Source organism: Meleagris gallopavo, chromosome 10, assembly GCF_905368555.1.
Source record: "Meleagris gallopavo chromosome 10, MGAL_WU_HG_1.1, whole genome shotgun sequence".
NCBI lineage: Eukaryota > Metazoa > Chordata > Aves > Galliformes > Phasianidae > Meleagris > Meleagris gallopavo.
This window is the reverse complement of record NC_139413.1, coordinates 24,398,059-24,416,235: the sequence shown is the minus strand read 5'-3', so window position 1 is coordinate 24,416,235 and position 18,177 is coordinate 24,398,059. Positions and strand designations below refer to the sequence as shown.

General features: G+C 40.7%; 1 protein-coding gene and 1 long non-coding RNA gene across 12 annotated transcripts in view; one reads left to right on the top strand and one right to left on the bottom strand.

The window, feature by feature from the left end:
- Positions 1–1,983, bottom strand: part of LOC146543741 (uncharacterized) — a 28,091-nt gene extending 26,108 nt beyond the window's left edge. For both annotated transcript variants that reach the window (XR_014885161.1, XR_014885160.1), the window contains exon 1: positions 390–1,983. This is a non-coding gene — a long non-coding RNA (uncharacterized LOC146543741). The remainder of the gene's footprint in view (positions 1–389) is intronic.
- GLIS1 (GLIS family zinc finger 1) overlaps positions 1–15,118 on the top strand; it is a 180,255-nt gene extending 165,137 nt beyond the window's left edge. For 7 of the 10 annotated variants that reach the window (XM_085231391.1, XM_085231382.1, XM_085231383.1 and 4 more), the window contains 3 exons: positions 1,939–2,123; positions 7,398–7,565; positions 10,875–11,522. In XM_085231391.1, coding sequence (XP_085087517.1) covers positions 1,939–2,123; positions 7,398–7,565; positions 10,875–11,011 — 490 coding nt within the window. In that variant the 3' untranslated portion in view covers positions 11,012–11,522. Of the gene's footprint in view, positions 1–1,938; positions 2,124–7,397; positions 7,566–10,874; positions 11,523–11,903 lie in introns of those variants that run through there. The other 3 variants (XM_085231381.1, XM_085231385.1, XM_085231388.1) reach the window with 3 other exon arrangements.
- The last annotated feature ends 3,059 nt before the right edge of the window (positions 15,119–18,177 follow it).

The window sequence follows — 18,177 nt, the reverse complement described above, 5'->3', positions numbered from 1 at the left end:
ACAGTTGACCTTGCACTGCCCACCCTGCTGCAGCCCCACTCCCCATTTCTGCTGTGTCTGCAACCCGAGCTTTTCTTAGTTTCTGCTGCAGAGCTCTTTTTAATATGAACCTGAAACAAAAACAAGCAAACAAACCCCACAGACTGATAAGATTTTATTTGCATATTGGCTTTATAATTCTGCTTCAGTTACCTATACACGTTGCAGACCTTTGCTTATGAGGATTATGTTTCTCACAAAATGTTTGTTATCCAGTCCTCAGATACTTGGCTTGAAAATGTCTTAATCCATTTGTATAGTCAATGAATATAAAGATGTTAAAATTATGAAATAAACAAGAGAGTTTGGCAAAGCAGATTATAATAACAAAAAGAGAATAGAAAGCTTACCCACATCCTGGGCTCACAACAGAACTCCAGAGGAGGGACCTCCAGATGAGATCCTTCCCCACTGCAGTCAGCTCTTAAATGGGTGTAGGAGAGGTGCAGCCAGGCTCCACCCCTTCCAGCAGCACAGGTGAGTTGCCTTCACCTGTGCTCCCGTGGCTGACTCATTGCTCGCCTCAGGTGATCAATCAGAGGCTCAGGCCGTGATTCAGCAGTTCCCATACACCACTTAACAATACTTGCTTATTTCTTCAGTTTAGTTTGAGGAAATTTGATCTCTCTGCAGTCAGTATTATGTGCCTTATTTTTGTGTTTTGGGGCGGTGGAGTTATTTCATCATAGGTTGGCTTTGACCGGTTGATTTATTTAAAGCTCTGTTAATAAGCATCACTGTGACACTATGCCACTGTGACAGCTTTTGGCAGTGTTCCTCTGCCTACATGTTAAATTTGAATATGCTGAAAGCTTGCTCCAAGCAGACCCCACATTTGAAGTGTAACCCTGGGCTATTTAGCAAAAAGCCATTTGTCACAGCTGTAGTAGGAGGTGAAAAGGTCCAGTTTATAACAAGTTACTCATTTGCAGGGTTAACTTAAGTCAGCTATAACAGAGGCGTATGCCTGAATGACCAGGTTTTTAGTCATGTCTTCTGCACCACGACATCTTTCTGTCTGAATGGTCAGAAGAGTTCTCCGGCAAATGCTTCATCCCATGTGGGCCAGCTGCTGTACCTGCCTTGGTGGGCTGGGGGCACTCTATGGCCAGGGGAAGCACTGAAACTTCTCTAGCAGTGTTTGTGCACTGCCCAGGGATTTCATGGCAGAGGACCAACGAGGCTCTTCTTCTGCTGCTCCAGCTTGCTTTGGGAACACGGGGTCAGGGCCTGTCCCCTAGCAGGGCTGTCCCAGTGCTCCTGTGCTGGCCTGACTCCTAGCTGTCTGTGGGAATTTTCCGTCTCTCAGGCTCCACCTTGCCCAGTTTTACTCTGAGAGGTGTTGCCACAAGCAAATTCAGGCATTTTCTTTGAAAGGACAGTGCCAGCTGTTGCAGTTAATTCTGTGTTTCTTGCAGTGAAGACTAAAAAATACTGTATGAAGAATAATTGAAAACTAATGCTTTTCTTTGTCTTGGCTGAAACCCGGGTAGAAAGCTTTACCCAGTACAATTACTGAGGCACTTGAAAACAATTTACATGCTTTTACTTATTCTGACTTATTCTCCACTTCTGTTTCTGGACGTGTTTCTCAGCTTACAAAATTTCAAATTAAAACTGACCCGTGTCTAAGTTGCTTTCTGAGGAGTGATGTCATTTTGATTCTGTCATTACGATTAGCACAGGAAGCCAGCGTAAAGAAACAAATCATTTTCTAACTGCCTTCCCTGCTAATGAAAATCTGAAAGCAGCGATGCATTGTTATCTTTCTTCTACAGCATAACTTATAGCTGCAAAATAAATGTTTCTCAAATCTTGCTGTCATGTATGTAGGACCTTTCAACTATTTCATTTTCCCATATTTGATATGTGAAGTTTTTCTGAATTTTCTTTTTCTAGGCTGGCTCCCAACATAATCTCTCCACTTGTCAGCCCCCTGAAAGCATTAGTTCCACCTTCCCTACTGCAGAAACACAGCTCTCCATCATCGCACAGCCAATCACCAAATGGGCAGCAGTTTTCTGGAATACCAAATAAACCGTACGCTCAATTTCAAAACCAATCTGTACAGCAGGGATCTCAAGGTAACTTCCTTTCTTTTTCCTTTCTTCTTTTTCAACTTTTCTGATTACTAGTTGGGAAAAACTAATTTACTTCAGTTTTTGCATTTTCTGCTAATGTTATCATATTAAGGGTCTGACAGCATTTCAATGGGAACTCCTACTTTAACATGGTTTTACTGAGGCAGAGTCAAAATTCCAGACTATTTTTAACTGTGATATCATATTATAATAGGGAAAGGTATCTCAACAGCACATGTATTGCATTTATTCAGCTTATTTTTGGAACATGATTACAAAAATATGTTTGCAAGAATGAATTATGCCCACAGATAACTCTGATTCGAAGATCAAGTGAAATAGTCCTGACTCACTCCTTGATTGTCAGGGAAGGTTTGCTCTCACAAGACAGTAGATGCCTACCAGCTACATGCCTCACCTGACTGAATATCCAGCCTTCATCCAGTTTAGAGAGAGTGAGTCTGCCACACCAAAAGTCATTTTAGCTTGCTTGCTAAAATAAATGAAGAGATGCACCCTTTGGCAATGTTCTGTTCTATCCACCGATGCTGTTCTATCCGATGATGCTGTACCAGTTGTGATCTTAGATAAAGAAAGATTATTTTCCTATTTGATATTCAGCAGTTTTGCTTTTATATTGTTATATATAGTAATCTGCAAAGACACTCTGCAGAGCTATAGAGTGTCAGTGTAATTTGAAGGCAGGAATGGCGGCAGCTTAGCAGCTATCCTACTGCTTAATTTAAAACACTTTTTTTGTTCTGAATTACCCAGCCTTTTTAATGGGGAGCTTGTTTTCCTATTCCTGAGTTCTGCTGTGGTACCTTTACAATTTTTGAGGTATAAATTAGCAAGTGATATGATTATCACAGATTCTTCCAGTAGCAGAAGCTTGCATACGTAAGAAATATGTAATCCAGATGGTATGCTGCTGAAGTGTGGTAAATATTCACAGTAAAGAAGTGTGCAGGACATCTGTCTGGTTGCAAGTATAACCAAGCATGTGAGTTTGTACGGGCAGATAACCAGTTTTTTTAAACTCTCTTCACTGCTGTACTGTCATTTGCATAAGGTCGTTCTTGGCTGATGGAGTATTACACACGATTAATTTACCTGTGGGTAAGATGGGAGCTTTGCTTTCTCTGAATAAATTCTAAGGCAGTGCAGGATTTTAGCACAATTTGCAGCTGTAATGAGGTTCCACATCCCAACAGTTCCCTCTGCCCACCAGTCCCTGAGGACCATTTTTGCTCTTTGGTTGGAAGGCCTTAGCCTGAAAAGTTAAAGCAGATTATATTAAATGACTTGTGCCAAAGGAAAAACTAACTCAACCTGATGCTCAACAGATTACTCAATTTTAAAAGATTAACTCTGTGAGGGAAAAGTGGCAGATTTATGATAGCGCATAATGATATATGATTATGTTACTATAATGAGCTAAATAACTACAAACCACAAGAGGAAAGTTTAGCAGCTCATTACTGTGGCAGAAACAAATGCATAGACAGAACAAGTTTTGAACCACTTAAATAAATTGACTTTATTCCTTAAGAGAACCATATTTCCTTTTGAATGAATTGCTGCTTTCTAAGCATTATGTCGTAGGTTTTGAAAAAGCAATAATTTTCCACTTTGGCCAAATGTTGAAGTATTATTATAAATTCATAATGGAATTGGTCATTCAAAAATCAGTTTTGATTAGCGGCCTTTGAAATCAATTGATCTGTAACCTGTATTTAGCTCTGCTTGCTCTAAGTCTTTTTTGCATCTGAGTTCATTAATAACACATTTTTCTAATGGATTCCATAGAGATTTGTGAGCTTTGAATTTCTGCTGAAAAAGGAATGCTATGTAAGGTTAGCTGCAGAAGTAGACGCCTGTATAGAAGTATATAGATACTGTGGATCTGCAATTTTCACAAGACAGCAAGCTGCATCGAGCTGGTAGCAGAAACTGATAGCAAAAGAACAATAAGCTGCAATATTTATGTGTTTAAGCCTGGTTGTGGTAAGATCACACGGAAATCAATATATGCTGAAAGAATTTGGCAGGCAGTAGAACCCTGTAGTTAAGTTACACCTGACAAGCTTTTTCCTCAGAAATTTTATGCAATCTGAAGAACTTTATTTATTCATACATCCATGTGAAAGACATAAGATGGCATGTAATAGACATATTCCAATCATTTGTTCATTACATCATTCATTTTAAAGCTGATTAAAGTTTTCCAGGTTGTGCTTTACAGAAGCAGCTGGTGCGCTGCGTGAAGTGGCAAACTGCAGTTTTTGTGTCACAAGTTATTTCAAAGCAGAATTTTAGCTAGACGTTATGTGTGGAATTCACTTTTTTCCTGTATTAACTGTTATATTTCTACCTGTACTGTACATAAAACATGTAATAGCATTCATTTAAACTGACAGGAGTTCAGAAAATGTGATTTGAATCAAACAAAGTGAAGGGAAACCTGCGATCCATGTGGAAAAAAAATCTTAGTGACGTGCTTGCCAAATTGGTGCTCCTCTCCGCTTTCCTGGCAGGAGCAGTGCTGTTTACACCAGACAAGCACTCTTGCTTACTTCATATTTTAAGCACTGAAGAGAGTTTGTAAGAACTTGTAAAAAATGTTCCATGCTTAATTTTCACTAGCCAACTATTTGTGGTTGCTAACTGAACCATGAGTTATGGGATTTTAATTGTATGTCAGGTCCTCATATTTCTGTGATAGGTGCTTGGGAGGTAAGCCAGGTAGAAGTAAAGCATTTCAGAAAACCTAAAGGAACCGTAACAAAATGGGGTTTGGAAAACAAGGCTTACAAAGAAGCGACTGAGGGAACTGGAGCTGTTCAATCTGGAGAAGGGGAGGCTGAAGAGTGACCTCATCCTTCTCTGCAAGTATCTGAAAGGTGGTTGCAGGGAGAGCTAGAGAATCAGAGAATGCTTTTTTTCATGAGAGATTTCAGTCTCTTTTGTCAGGTAACAAGGCAAGTGGGTAAGTAATGGAATGGGCTGCCCAGGGAGGTAGTGAAGTCACCGTTACTGGCAATATTTAAGAGATGCGTGAACGTAGCACTAAGGGACATGGTTTAGGGATGGGATTCAGTAGGTCAGGTTGGTGGTTGGACTCGGCACTCATTAAAGGTCCTTTCCAACCCAAAGATTCTTTGATTGTACAATGAAATGGAATGAACCAAAAGCATCGTTAATACTGAATGTTTAAAAAATATATAAATGCAGTAAAGTTCTGTCTTGTACTGTATATCCAAAGTAAACATTGTATTGTCTGCAAGCATCAATTTCATTTCCTGTGGTTGTGTAAAATTCACGAAACCTTATCTGGCAAGAGCACCAGTTGTTACAAAAGCCCTTGTGGTTGCTTTGGCTCACATGGCCTTTCGATCTCGCCTAATTACTTTGGTATTTGGAAATACAGCATTTAAACAAGCTGGGAATTTTCCCTTTTTGTTAGTGTAAAAGTTACATGAGGCTCAAATCCTCTGATGCAGTCTGACTGGCCTCTTGAATGATACCAGGCTACTGGAGGACATCAGAATCCTCTGACCAAAAGAAACTCTGACTGTTCTCCTGAAGCAACGGGTGGGAGAATAGAAAGAGTAGTAAAACTCATGAAGGAAATCTTACTGACATAGCAACTCCCTGATCCTGCAGTGCCACAGCCTGGAGGTACGCATAGGTTTGGTCACTCCAAGACTGATTTCCACCTTCCAGGATGGCTCAGTGCCCAGGGGCTGCTGCTTCAGGCTCTCTGTAATGCCAGCCCTGCTGACCCTGTAGTGGACCCATCCAGTTCTGTAGGGAAGGCCAATCCACCCGGCCCAGTTGGCAGTCTAGCACTCAGTGTCAACCAGCAGCTGTTCCTCAGGAAGGACCATCTTTTTGTTCCTGTCCCCATCCAAGCCGTGGTAACTGGAACGGCCAGGTCCCTTTCTAGTGAATAGAGATGTGGACATAGTGATGGCCAGGAAGAGAGTCAGGCTGTGTTTCACCCTGTTCTGTCTCAAGGAACAATCTAAACACGCAAAGCAGCAGTCAATCAGAGCAGAGCTCACAGAGCTCCAGCAATAACCATCAGGACAGATCAACTGCCCCACATGTCTGCACTGGGAGGAACTGCCAATGTGACTGTACATAGTGGTGTACGCCCAGCTCTGGTGTCACAGAGCCTGTCCTCGGGGAACCAACCATAGTATTCCCAGCGAGTCTCAGTGGATTCCCAGGACCCTCGGATTCCCTTCTAAAGTGCTTCCAGAGCTCCTCTGTGTGTCCCAGTGTGTCCTTTAGCATTTATGGAACCTCCCAGTGTTCTCTCGAGCACGCAACATTCTCAAAGTCCTTTATCAAAATGGAAAGCATGGCTGTGTATTTTTGCTGTTCACATTTAGCCAATGTATCAAAACCCATGAAGTTATTTGCCATCACTTGAGCTGGCACTGCGCTGCCTGCCATTGCCTGGTTTCAGGCCAGGTTGGGTTCACAGCACACCAGCAGTCAATGTTTGGTAGGTGCTGAGGGGCTGGGCTGGGCCACTGGGCAGAGTAGAGCTGCCACCATGATGACACAGGGCAGTGGGCGGGCTGCAGTGTGAGCTGTGCTGGGCCACATGTGGGCCGCAGGCTGTGGGTTGGACATGCTGCTCTTAGCTGAACACAGAGTCTTCTCCTGATGTCCACGTGGAGTCAGAACTGCACCTCTAGCGCCATTCTGCTTGTAGACTGTGGCCTCTGTGTTCACAGAAGAGCTTTCATTTGAAATAAGAGTAGTCTGGGAAAGAAGAAGTTTAAGGTACTCTTAAAAGAAGTTGAAGTAAACAGTGCTTTCTCCAGCAGTGCATAATGCATGCTGAATGGGATAAGACTTTACTGTGCTGTAAAGACAGCATTTAAATATTACATTATTGTACTAGAAGTAATTCATTATAAAATCCTTCCCTTAGGAGTGAGTATCCTGGACCTGATTCAGTGAAGTACTCGCTACTTAGCTTTGAACACAGTGTGTTGTGGAGTTCATTCATCCAGTCTCTTCTATTGCCTGAAAGGAAGCACATCCTTGACATTTTTCCTAGATTGGGATCACAGTCCACAGGGACTGAATCTGACATAGCTTTTATATTATTACGCCTTCTAGAACAGTGTGATCATTTTTTCCATAGTTAAAACTGAGAAACTGAAAAAAACCACAATAGTAATGAAATACTGTGACAAAAATGGAGTGAAAACTATTGCAGTACTGTTAAAATGTGTATGCAATATCTGTTTTCAGGTTACCAAGGCAGCTTTCACTCAATACAAAACTGTTTCCACTATGGAGACTGCTACAGAACAATGGACCAGTCTGTCACCAGTGATGTGCTAACAGGGGAATCCCATTGCTTTAATCCTCTGAGACATAATGGCTATCACATACTCAGTGCACCTTTAGCTTCAACAGGTAATTTATTCTGCCTATAAAAGATTATCTGTATGATATTTTTAGCAGGATGGGAAATAACATATTTTGAAGTCAGTATTATTACAAAAATATGTTTGCACTTGAAACTCGGTCACTGAAATTCATCTAGATCTATAAAAACCCCACAAGGAAAGCAATTTTTTTCTTTAGTTCTATATTAGTCTAACAGGTTTTCCTTTCGTTATGCTGGATGTCAGAGAGAACACAGGAGATCTGACACATTTATAGTGTGGGCTATTCATTGTACATGTCTTCACGTGTGCTCAGGCAGGTTTTTCTGATCAGATTGTAGTTGAGAACATAGTTAGCAAGATTCAGGAGAAAACAGCAGCAGCAGGAACTTCCTGTCTGTCTAAGGATAAATGGATGGCTTTGCTTTACAACATTGATATTTACAAAATTGAAAGACACTGCTTTGAGAAATTCCACTAAAAGTATTTGGTAGTTCCTTTTCGTTTGGAAGTTCCTTTTCATTTGTGTATTGCACATTCATTGCAGCTGTATTTCCCTGTTTAGCTACGGATTTGCACGGAGTAAAATTTTCTGTGAGTTACAATATTTAGAAGACTATGATATTTCAATCAGTACTTAGTTTGATAAAGCATTTTTCTTCTTTTAAAACTATAATTAAGAATTAATAGAATTACTGAAATCAAACAGAGTATGAGTATTGTCAGAGCTATGAAATACCGTCATTTACTCCATTCTTTACTTACGTATCATTCAACAAATTTTTCTTCATGTTTGCATTCAGGAGAGCATCTCAGCTAGGGACAATACTGAAAACATATGTTTAAATGCTCTTTGAAATGGGGACTGAGTCAGACCACAAAATTAGAGCTGACTTTCCTGTTTGTTTTGTATTAAAGGAGTCTCTGTTCAGAGAGTGCATGCATTTGTCTCGTGTTCCTTACCAGAATGTGTATGCATCAGTGATTAACACAAGGGAAAAGTTGAAGTTTCAACTTCAACTTTGAATTCTTTTGTGTTATTCATAAGTTTGATGTTACTAAAACATAGTTTCTTCATATTAACATCAAATTTCAAGTTCATATTGACAGACTGCAACAGTTAAAGAACAGACTAAATAAACTTTCCAAAAGAAATTGTAGGAGCAAAGAATAATACTATGGCAAGACACCAACTTCAACAACAGTTGATTTTTATGTCTGGGGCTAAACTATTATGAAACATTTCTCTGTAATATTTTTGTTTTTATACTGGTTACTGAGGTATGCAAATACTTAGAGACTGAAGCATAAATGTGGATGAAATGATATTTAAATATACAAACATATGCAAATCTTAGCTCATCTTTTTGTGTATAAAATAGAACCATTCAGGTTTGCAAGATTCATCAAGGCTAGCTATTAATTTTTTTCAGCCTTTTATAGCACCATTAATATTAAATGAGTTCTCATCTCACAGGAATGCCAAATGTGACTGGCAAACAGCTGTTCCATGAATTACATTAACAGTCAATAAATTTTTATTTTCTGTTCAGTACTTTGGATAGCTTATTCTATCTGGAATCTAATAACCATCTTTCAGGTGTATGCTTATCTTGGGTTTTGTCCATCTGTGGTTGTGTGTTCACCCTGTATACAGTCTCATCAAATATAAATTAGTATACCATAAACACCCACAAATCTTACCAAAATACTGATCACTCCACTTGGAATGATACACAGCACAGCACAGATAAGCAGGCTGGATTCATCTTTCAGGGACTTAGGCCCTATGCTGCATGCCAGAATTCTACAGACATCAGAATTTGACCCATGAACTACTTCTTAATTAATGTGTGGTAGGAAAATGCATAAATGTAAATAAGTAGAGAATTTTGCCTCTAATAATAAAAACAGTATAAGATAGTAAAATGCCTTAGATTCTAAGGACTGAGCTGACATTTCTTTCTGAAATAAGGATTGACTGTTCAGGACTCCAGGATCTGTCATTACCAGGTGCCACACAGCCTAAAGGCCTCACTTCAAGCCTGGTGCAGTCAGATTCAGCCACATCTGGATACACATGCTTGAGGTGTTAAGCAGCCTGAAAGGATAAGAAACACAAAACAGAAGAAACATCCTTATTTTATAGAAGGGAAACTGGGACACAAAAAAACAAAGTTGTTTCTCAATGTCTCCTCTATCAGGCTGAGAATGGAGCCAGGCCCCAGTGCCTTAACCATGAGGGTCAGCCATCCACACATTGACTTGTAATTCACATGAATGAGATTAGTAAGGCATTTTCTCCATCAGACAGTTAGTTCATGGGCATGTTCTTAGCAGGAAGAAGGATCTTGTTCCATATGTTGCCTCCGCTGACTTAATGCTACTAGTGGTTATTTAAATTGTGATAGGCGGGCTCTTGATTCAGAGGGTCAGACTCCTCTGTTGAAGGTCATCCAGAAACTTTCTTCAAGCCTCAACCCAAAGCAGATGATAGGGTAAAACACAATATGCAGGTTAAGGGACTAATATAAAGGAGTTAATGTTTCATGCAATAGTTGGGGGCAGGTGAGGCTTGATGATTAGGAAATGATCGGAGAAGGCTTAGGAGGTTATCCAGGCCCTCAGCAGATAGTGCCATAGGGTATGTAGGAGGAACTGCACACTGATGCAAGAAGTGTGGACACAGGGACAGATGCTGAAGGGAGAAGGACAGGGCGAGGGGTGAACGCAGTCAACGTGAAGTAAGGAAAGCTGCAAGTTCAACTCAGTCAGGTGAGCAACCAGCAGCACGGTGAGCCTGAGTGGGCTAAGAATGACATGGTGCACAGCCCCTTTTGCACATCCCATGAGCCTGACTCGCCCTAGACACTTGTCTACACAGACCTCACCTCTGCAGTATGTGGGGATCCAACAAATGTAGGATCCAAATTTCTCTAAGATCTAAAGAGCAGCTGGAAGACAGATGGAATATTTTCCAAAGCGCCATTAAAAGGAAAAACACAAGAGGACAACATCACTTTTAGTACACATTTAGTAGGATTCTTGCCCGTTCATTGTTTTGCCATCCTATTCTGATAATAACTGTACAGTCTCAAGGGAGTCATATTAATACTTGTGTTGCCCTTGAACATGGGTAGCTTTCTGCAGAAATGAATGGGAGCCTCATACACTATGATACAAGTGCCCATGGAGATTAGTTTGTGTATCTCCTGGGTAAGGCTTTGATGGTACATCCTATTGTCTTTTCATTAACGCTGTACTGCATTCAAACTTTGCTTCCTTCCTTATATGTACTGGTCCTAAATCATGTCCATACAACTTGTCACGCTTTCAGGCTATGATGCAGTCTCTGAAGCACAGTGTGTATCTGAAGACATGGTCTCCAATGGAACCGATGAGAATGGATTTTTCCCAAATGGCGCCTTTGATCACTGCTTGAATCACATTCCTCCCATCTACACAGATACCTAAGAGCAGTGTTGACCTTACTTCCTTTACTATACCTATAACTGTGTATGTAATAACAAAGGTGTTCAAGTACTTTTATTTAGTCTGTATCCCTATATGTGCTCATTTAAGTAAACACCTCACATTTACCAAACCATTTTATACACAAATAGTCTGTGTAAGATAATATTGAAACCTGTTCCTTGGCTGTGGCACTTTGAAATTCATGCTTTAAGGGAATGAGGAGCATTTCAAGCCGCTTGTTTTGTAAGTTCTCTTGATAAAGTGTAAATGTAAGTTATATAATAAACTTGTAAAGAGGGTTTTTTTCCCTGAAAAGTATGTTTCAATTTGAGAATGTCAGTCCCCTTAATCAGTTTTTTTCTTAAATCACTGGTCAATTCTTCTTTTTTTTTTTTTTAATAACTAAAAGGATTCTTTTTTTAATCCCAGACCTCATGTATATAAAATTTTCATTTGCTCAGCTTGTTTTATATGTTCAATTTTACAAGAAAGCATTAAAAACTGGAAACAAGTGTACTGTCATTTCTTAAAATCATTGGTTTGCCTGGTGAATCCTGATGAACTAAATACAGCTACACTGTATTCACTCCCAACTTGTGCCAGTACAGGTGTGTTTAAAGCGAGTTCCTGGAAATGTCCCTGGGTTGTTTGGGAGAACCGTAAGAGAGGCCAGCAGTTTGGGTTAAATGAAGATTTGCTGTATCCCTGGGAAACTATTAAAAGTTAGCATCTCCTTTCTGCTTGTACTACAAACGCAAACAGGTGGCAGTAAATCCCCTAGCTGGCTTTGGCAGTGTCCACCTGTGACTGTGCCTCCTGCCTCCTGTGCTGTAGGACTCTGCCTTGACCACAGGGCAGAGCTCTTGTGAAAAGATTTTTATTTATTTTCCAGCTGGTCCCTGATAGAAGTCTGTGAAGAGGACAGCATACCCACACCAAGAAGTCCTTCCCACGCTACTATGCTTTCAGCAGGACCAGAGGTGCCATGTGAGGAGCATGGCAGCCTGTGGTGGCTGCCCTGTGCCCCCTTGGGCTACCTGAAATGCTCCTGATGCCCAAGACATTCCTCGCTACCACACCAATCTTCACAAGCATCACCACTAAGGGCACCTAGATGGAGCATCACTCGATTTCTGGCAAAAGAAAACATCCTTCATTTACAGCTCACAGTTATCTGAGCTATCATGGGGCACCTTTGGAAAGCTCACACTGGGTCAAAACTGCTCAGTGACTGAAGATGTTGCTTTCCTCTTCTGCTCTCATCTCTGTTACCAGGATGTGCTTGGCAGCCTCATGCTCATGCAATGTTTTCAATGCTTATGTTGTGCCAGGCACGCTAGTGCCAAAACCCAACTCTTCTTCTCAGCCCTGTAAGCCAATTAGCTGCTCCCCAGAGGAACAGCCTAAAATAAGCAGCAGCTGCTAGGAGATTTCTTGTCTCCACAAAGGACTGTCAGAAAAAAATATCAGGCACCTGGCTTCAGCAAAGTAGCAAATTCCAAAGGAAAAAAATCCTTAATTCAGTGGCATGTCAGGAAAATACCGCATTTTGCATAACCAGAATCCACTGAGCAGACCCCAGACTAAATGAAGTGGCATTAATAGGTCCACAGCTTTTCCTTAAAGTCACAAAGTTACACAACCGTAACAGATACATATATTTTTAAAGCACAATTTGATGGTAATCAAATTAATGGTAATTAACATGTGAACCTGGCAGCCAAAGTATTGGGGAAAACACAGTAGCTGAATAAACCCAGAGGTCTCCAATGGTCCATCCACTCCACGTGTTTATGTTGGTCAATGAGAAACTCAACATGAGCTAGCAGCCTGCGGTTCTGCTCCCACATGAGTATCAAGCACCCTGGTGCTGCTGTGCTTCTCCTCAGCCACAAGAGCCCCTGCAACCATGGATGCCATTTTACAACAGCTTGTTTAGCACCAAGGCCAATTTGGGCTAACCACCAAGCCTACATGGATGCATTTTACTTGTTTCCTCTGCGCCTGTTAGTGTACAGGCTGTACAGGTTGCACCCTGTCAGTGTACATGAATATGCCTCTGTACCCAGTTTAGCTTTCTGTTCTCAAGAAATCTGAGTGAAATTTGAGTGAAACTCAGACATTCAGGAAGTTTTAGTTACTAGAGGTGCATAGGGGAACCTTTTATGAACAGTTCCTCAAAATCTTTAGCTCTGCAGGACTGCAGTCCCAGCTAGAAACCCATTAATTGTGGCTGCCTGCCCGCCCCAAGCAGTCCCTGGCAGCTCTGAGTCACCATTCCTCTCCTAGAATTACATTTAAAAAGGCTCCAAATTATACTTTAAGCTTTTGATCACTGCCACATTTGGTTTTCTGTCTTTTTCCTTATCTACTCAGATGTATCAGATTCTTTTGTCTCAGATGTAAGTAGTCCAAACTTAAGCAAGGAGGCAGGTAGCTCATTAACTGCCCACCAATAAAAACTCAGGAGCTGTTGAAGGAGAACTTAGAAAAATCATAACCAGAGCCCAGAAAAGCTGTATGGACTGAAACAAAAAAATCAAAATAATCCCTGTTTTCCAGTTAGTTGGAGACATTTAAGGAAACAGGACCTTAAAAAATGATTAATCTTATTTCCTAAAAATTAAATATATACTTCTAAAAATGACATTTTAAAGTTAAAAATACAAACCAAACAAATTTAAACATATTTGATCAATTACAAAAATATTTATGTCCCAACATCCAGGCTGTTCAAAACCACACAATGATTCAGAAAGGTTTGGGAAACTTAAAGCATAGCAGCTGTAGTGATGATTTAATTCCAGAATCTGTGTGAATCGAGTTTTTTGTAAATTAAAAGGTAGATTCAGAGAACTGCAAAGGCACTCCTCTGAGTCTGCATGGTTTGGAAAGTTATCCATAATAAAATCATTAAAATATAGAACGGCACAAGCTAATGGTTACTTGTGAGCTTGTGTGCTTCATTATTTCCTTTTATTACATTAAGTAGGGAAGCATCTCATGTAAGCTTTTCCTAAAGACATAAAGAGACCTTTCAATTGAATTTATTGCTTGGCAAGTTCCTGGTTGTGGTGCTGTAAAAGCCCCACCAACTAATACATATAATAACTGGAGTTAGGCTTCATAATAGTAGAAAATTATTACTCTGTGGAATTAAAATAGAACTGCGGGTTCCAGTTGACTGTCAGATACTTTTTCAATCTAGGCAAAGAATTCAAATAACAAATTACAGCAGTAATTTATAAATAGCCACAAATCATTTCCCCAGTGAACGAAAAGCCCGTTTACCCTGTGCATACTCTCTCCACGCTTTAGGAATGACTGAATTAAGATGACCTACAGTGGCCAATCAAGCTGGGAGAAAGAAAATGAATTTCAAGTTGATAGTGAAGCAGCTAAAGCACTTTCTTACACTTTCCACCAGCTGGGAAGCAAGCCAGCTGTTCTGCAGGACTGCTAATTTTTTAATATAACTGAGCTCAAGCTTTTCACTGTATAGAAAACCAAAGTACTTACTCTTTTCCCTTTTACTAGATGCAGTACTTTAGAAGCTACAGAAATAATCTTTCAGTGCTACAGAGGTGCCTTTGCAAGTGAGCATATGAGATGTACAGATGTGGTGTATCACAACAAAGTAACACTACTTACACTGGAATTGTGGTGTGGTAACACAACACGGGAATTTGTGAGACCAAAGCTTCAGGTCTGCAGTATGAAATTTTGAAGCCTGTGGCAGGTATCAACTACACTCCCATGGCAAGGAAAGCGAGTACCCTTTCAAATCATATTTTCTAGTTACATCAGCAGCAGGGACAGCTGCTGCTTGTGGAAAGGCTTTCTTGCTTCTTAGACTGTCCTTTCAACTGGGTACATTTTCTAACTGGTAAAGGTCCAACAAAACAAATTCCAGAGCACAGTAAGAGCACCAATTTAATACTGCAATAGATGTCAGTTATGCAAGCAGTGCGGGGGAAAAAAAAAGTTCTTAAAACAACAACCAAGTATGTGAAAATAAACAGCAACTGTAAATTGAATTTAAATTGCCTAAGAGTAAAATATTTCAATGTATTCTGTTCTGATCTTATTAAAACCTATGTAAGTGCAGTTCAGTCCTCCAATAATGCATTTATTTTAATTTAGAAGATCAGTGCAACAGAAGATGTGAAAAATATCCATGTATCGTTTGATTCACTGACAGTTAAAAGCCACTGGAGCACTCCCTCCTGAGAAAAGCCCTTCCATCTGCAGTGTCACCAAAAGCTCCTCTCTGCTTAAATTTCAAAGCAAGCTGCAAACTCTCTTAAGTCATTTGGAAGTCAGCAGAATAAGAGCTGCAAATCTCTACGTTGTCAAAGCCTCACAAATAGTTTGCATATATAGGCTTCGTGGGCCGTCAGCTGCTTACAGCTGCAAAACAGGTCAAACCATGGCAGGCAGTTTTCTTTCAAGTGTCTAAACCATAGGAATTCCCAGCCTAGCTAAAGCTCTAATGAAACTGAGCTTTCTAGCTGATTTCCACTCAGATGAAAAGAAGTTTGTCCATTCCTTTGGCAAAAAATTTTTGTAGTGGTGCTAAAGCCAGAAAAAAGTCAAATAACTCTTCTGCACTAACAGATTTTCTGGCTAGAGCCAGTACCTCTCACTCAAACTCAAATGAGTCAACTTTAAAAATGTATTTCTAGCTCTGAGTTATATAGCAGTTCCCTTCAATTAATCAAGGACACCAATAAAAGCATGATGTTAATTTTTTAACTTTTACTACTATTGGCCTGCTTGATTTCAAAGTGTTTTTCCCTTCCCCCTGGGAGAGGCTGTATCTCTGTCCCATCAAACTGTGCCTCGGTGGAGACAGCAGACCAGGGCTTGCCACTGGGTACAGGGATGATCCAGAGACAAGGGAGGACATGAGGAGACCCTGGGACAAGGCAAGGAAAGGAGTGGATTACGCTGCTTTACTGGAGGATCAACCCCACCTTTCAGCCTTTCCTCAGTTCAGAAGGGCACCGTAACACCCATCTCATCAACAGCAGCATCAGCAGCAAGAGGAGCCCCAGAGCTCTTCTCCTCCCGGCAACTGATCGCAGTATGAGGCCCAGACACAGGATCCAAGATTTTCCTTTTAAATAAGGGATGGCTTTACTTTACCCTGCCCCAGACATCCAGAAGTTGCACTTCGGCTTCCTCTCAGGCACTAGGAATGGAAATGTGCCTCCAAAGTGGGAGTCAGTCCATCCCAGGAAGGTTCCAAGGAGTCCAATGATGGACATTAAAATCCAGACAACATAAATCCTTTGTAGGGTATCTTCTATAAAAAAGAAGGCTGAGACTGTGGTCTGCCAGTGTCCTACATCCTTTCTCATGCATGCAGCACTCTGCTCCAAAACAGAGCATAGTCCCAAATAGTGATCTGCATCACTTCTCTGAGCAAAACTGGTTAATTGTGGTGCCAAGAGAAACCCCTCTGAACACAAATTTGCACTGAGTATAACCCAAAGCCACATGAATTTTTAGGCAGAGAGATAGGCTTTTTAAAGATGTCTGAACACTTAAAAATGAAGAATGGGCCTTAATTGCTTTAATTTCATCTCTAGGATTTTGTTTCCTTCTGAAAATCCTCTGAGGTGCCTATTTGCATCTTTTGGCACATTCTGCAAATCGAGGCTATATTGCATAATGAGCTTTATTTCCTATCTCTTTGGGTCAAGAACCACACATTAGCCTAAGGCACTGAAATTTGCTAGACTATAAATACAGCCTGATCTGGGAACAGGCACTGGAAACTGCCATGAAAACCATGTACAGAAAACAGTGATTCTAGTCACACAAGATACCTGATATAGTTGGCAAAAAGGCAAAGCTAAACAAATGCAGGTTTACATTTTACTATTTAAAGAATAAAATATTCAACTTGAGTTCCATTAACACCTGTCAGGATTTTGGTACATACTCAAATCCACATTTCTAATTTTATTGCTAAATAATCCCAAACTTGGCAGTTGGAAGGTAAAATAAAATATCCATGCTAAACATCTGAAGCAAATTGTAGCTCTCTGGAAGAGCCTTTCTGCTGTATAAATGAAGGTCATATGTATAAATGATTGGAAGCTTAAGGAAATATGTCTTCTGCTTTTCTAAATTGATAACACACACATATTGCATTAATATTCCCACATCAATTACTGGACATGTTCCTTGCTGTAAGAAAAATGGTAATTTTTAAAAATAATCCCTTGAAATAAAATTCTTACACTAATACAATTAACTCTTGCCATGCAGAAAGAAAAGGATTGATTTAATAAACTGCATCCCAGACAAGCAGTTCATCAGTTCCTGGAGGTGATGCAACCTGGGCAAACCATGGTTTTGGGGAGTCCAGTCTTCCCACTCTGCTAAGGATGTGCCAGAGGTGATAGGTCCTAGTGCGAACATGTCAGGAGGAAACAACCTAAATATGTAGGGTTTGGTGTTACAGCAGTGGAAGGCAAACTTAGGAAGGAGTTCTGCTTATTCATTAACAGCAAAATAAACCCAGAATACGTGGCAGAAGGCTTCCTAATTGCATTCCCTCCATAAGGGGCAGCTCATGCCTGGCAGTGGGCACAGAGTGAGGCCTCACAGCAACACTGACCCCCAAGTGTCCATCCAGGCTTATGTGACAGCTGACAGTGGGTGCAGGGCACACTGGACTGACCACTGAAGTCACGGGAGGGTCAGGGAAACCACCGTTGGCAATCATCACCTCCTTGGCTGCCACTGAGTCACAGTTGCCAGAAAGAACTTATTCCTAGGGCTCATAAAAATACTTCTGAAACACATTTTTTCCTCTTCAAAGTGCACCAGATTTCACTAAATGCCAAGTATTTTCCATCAAGGTTCCCAGGCTAAAACACACTGAGCCATCTATAGGGTCTTCATATATATGTCTATTGTATCTGGCCCAGTGTGCAGCCAGGCTTCTCCATTTCAGGAGGAGATGGTCTTGGCACAGATATGAGAGCCCAGCTCCGGTCTCTGCACAGGAGGATGGCAGCAGTTTCGAGTTTATCGTGGCTGATGTTGAGCACAGCAAGCAGAAAAAGGCAAACCTTTTGATCTTTAGTTTAGTTTTACGTTATATTATTTTTGACAGATTCCTTTATTTTCTGCTTTCTATTAGCTGATTA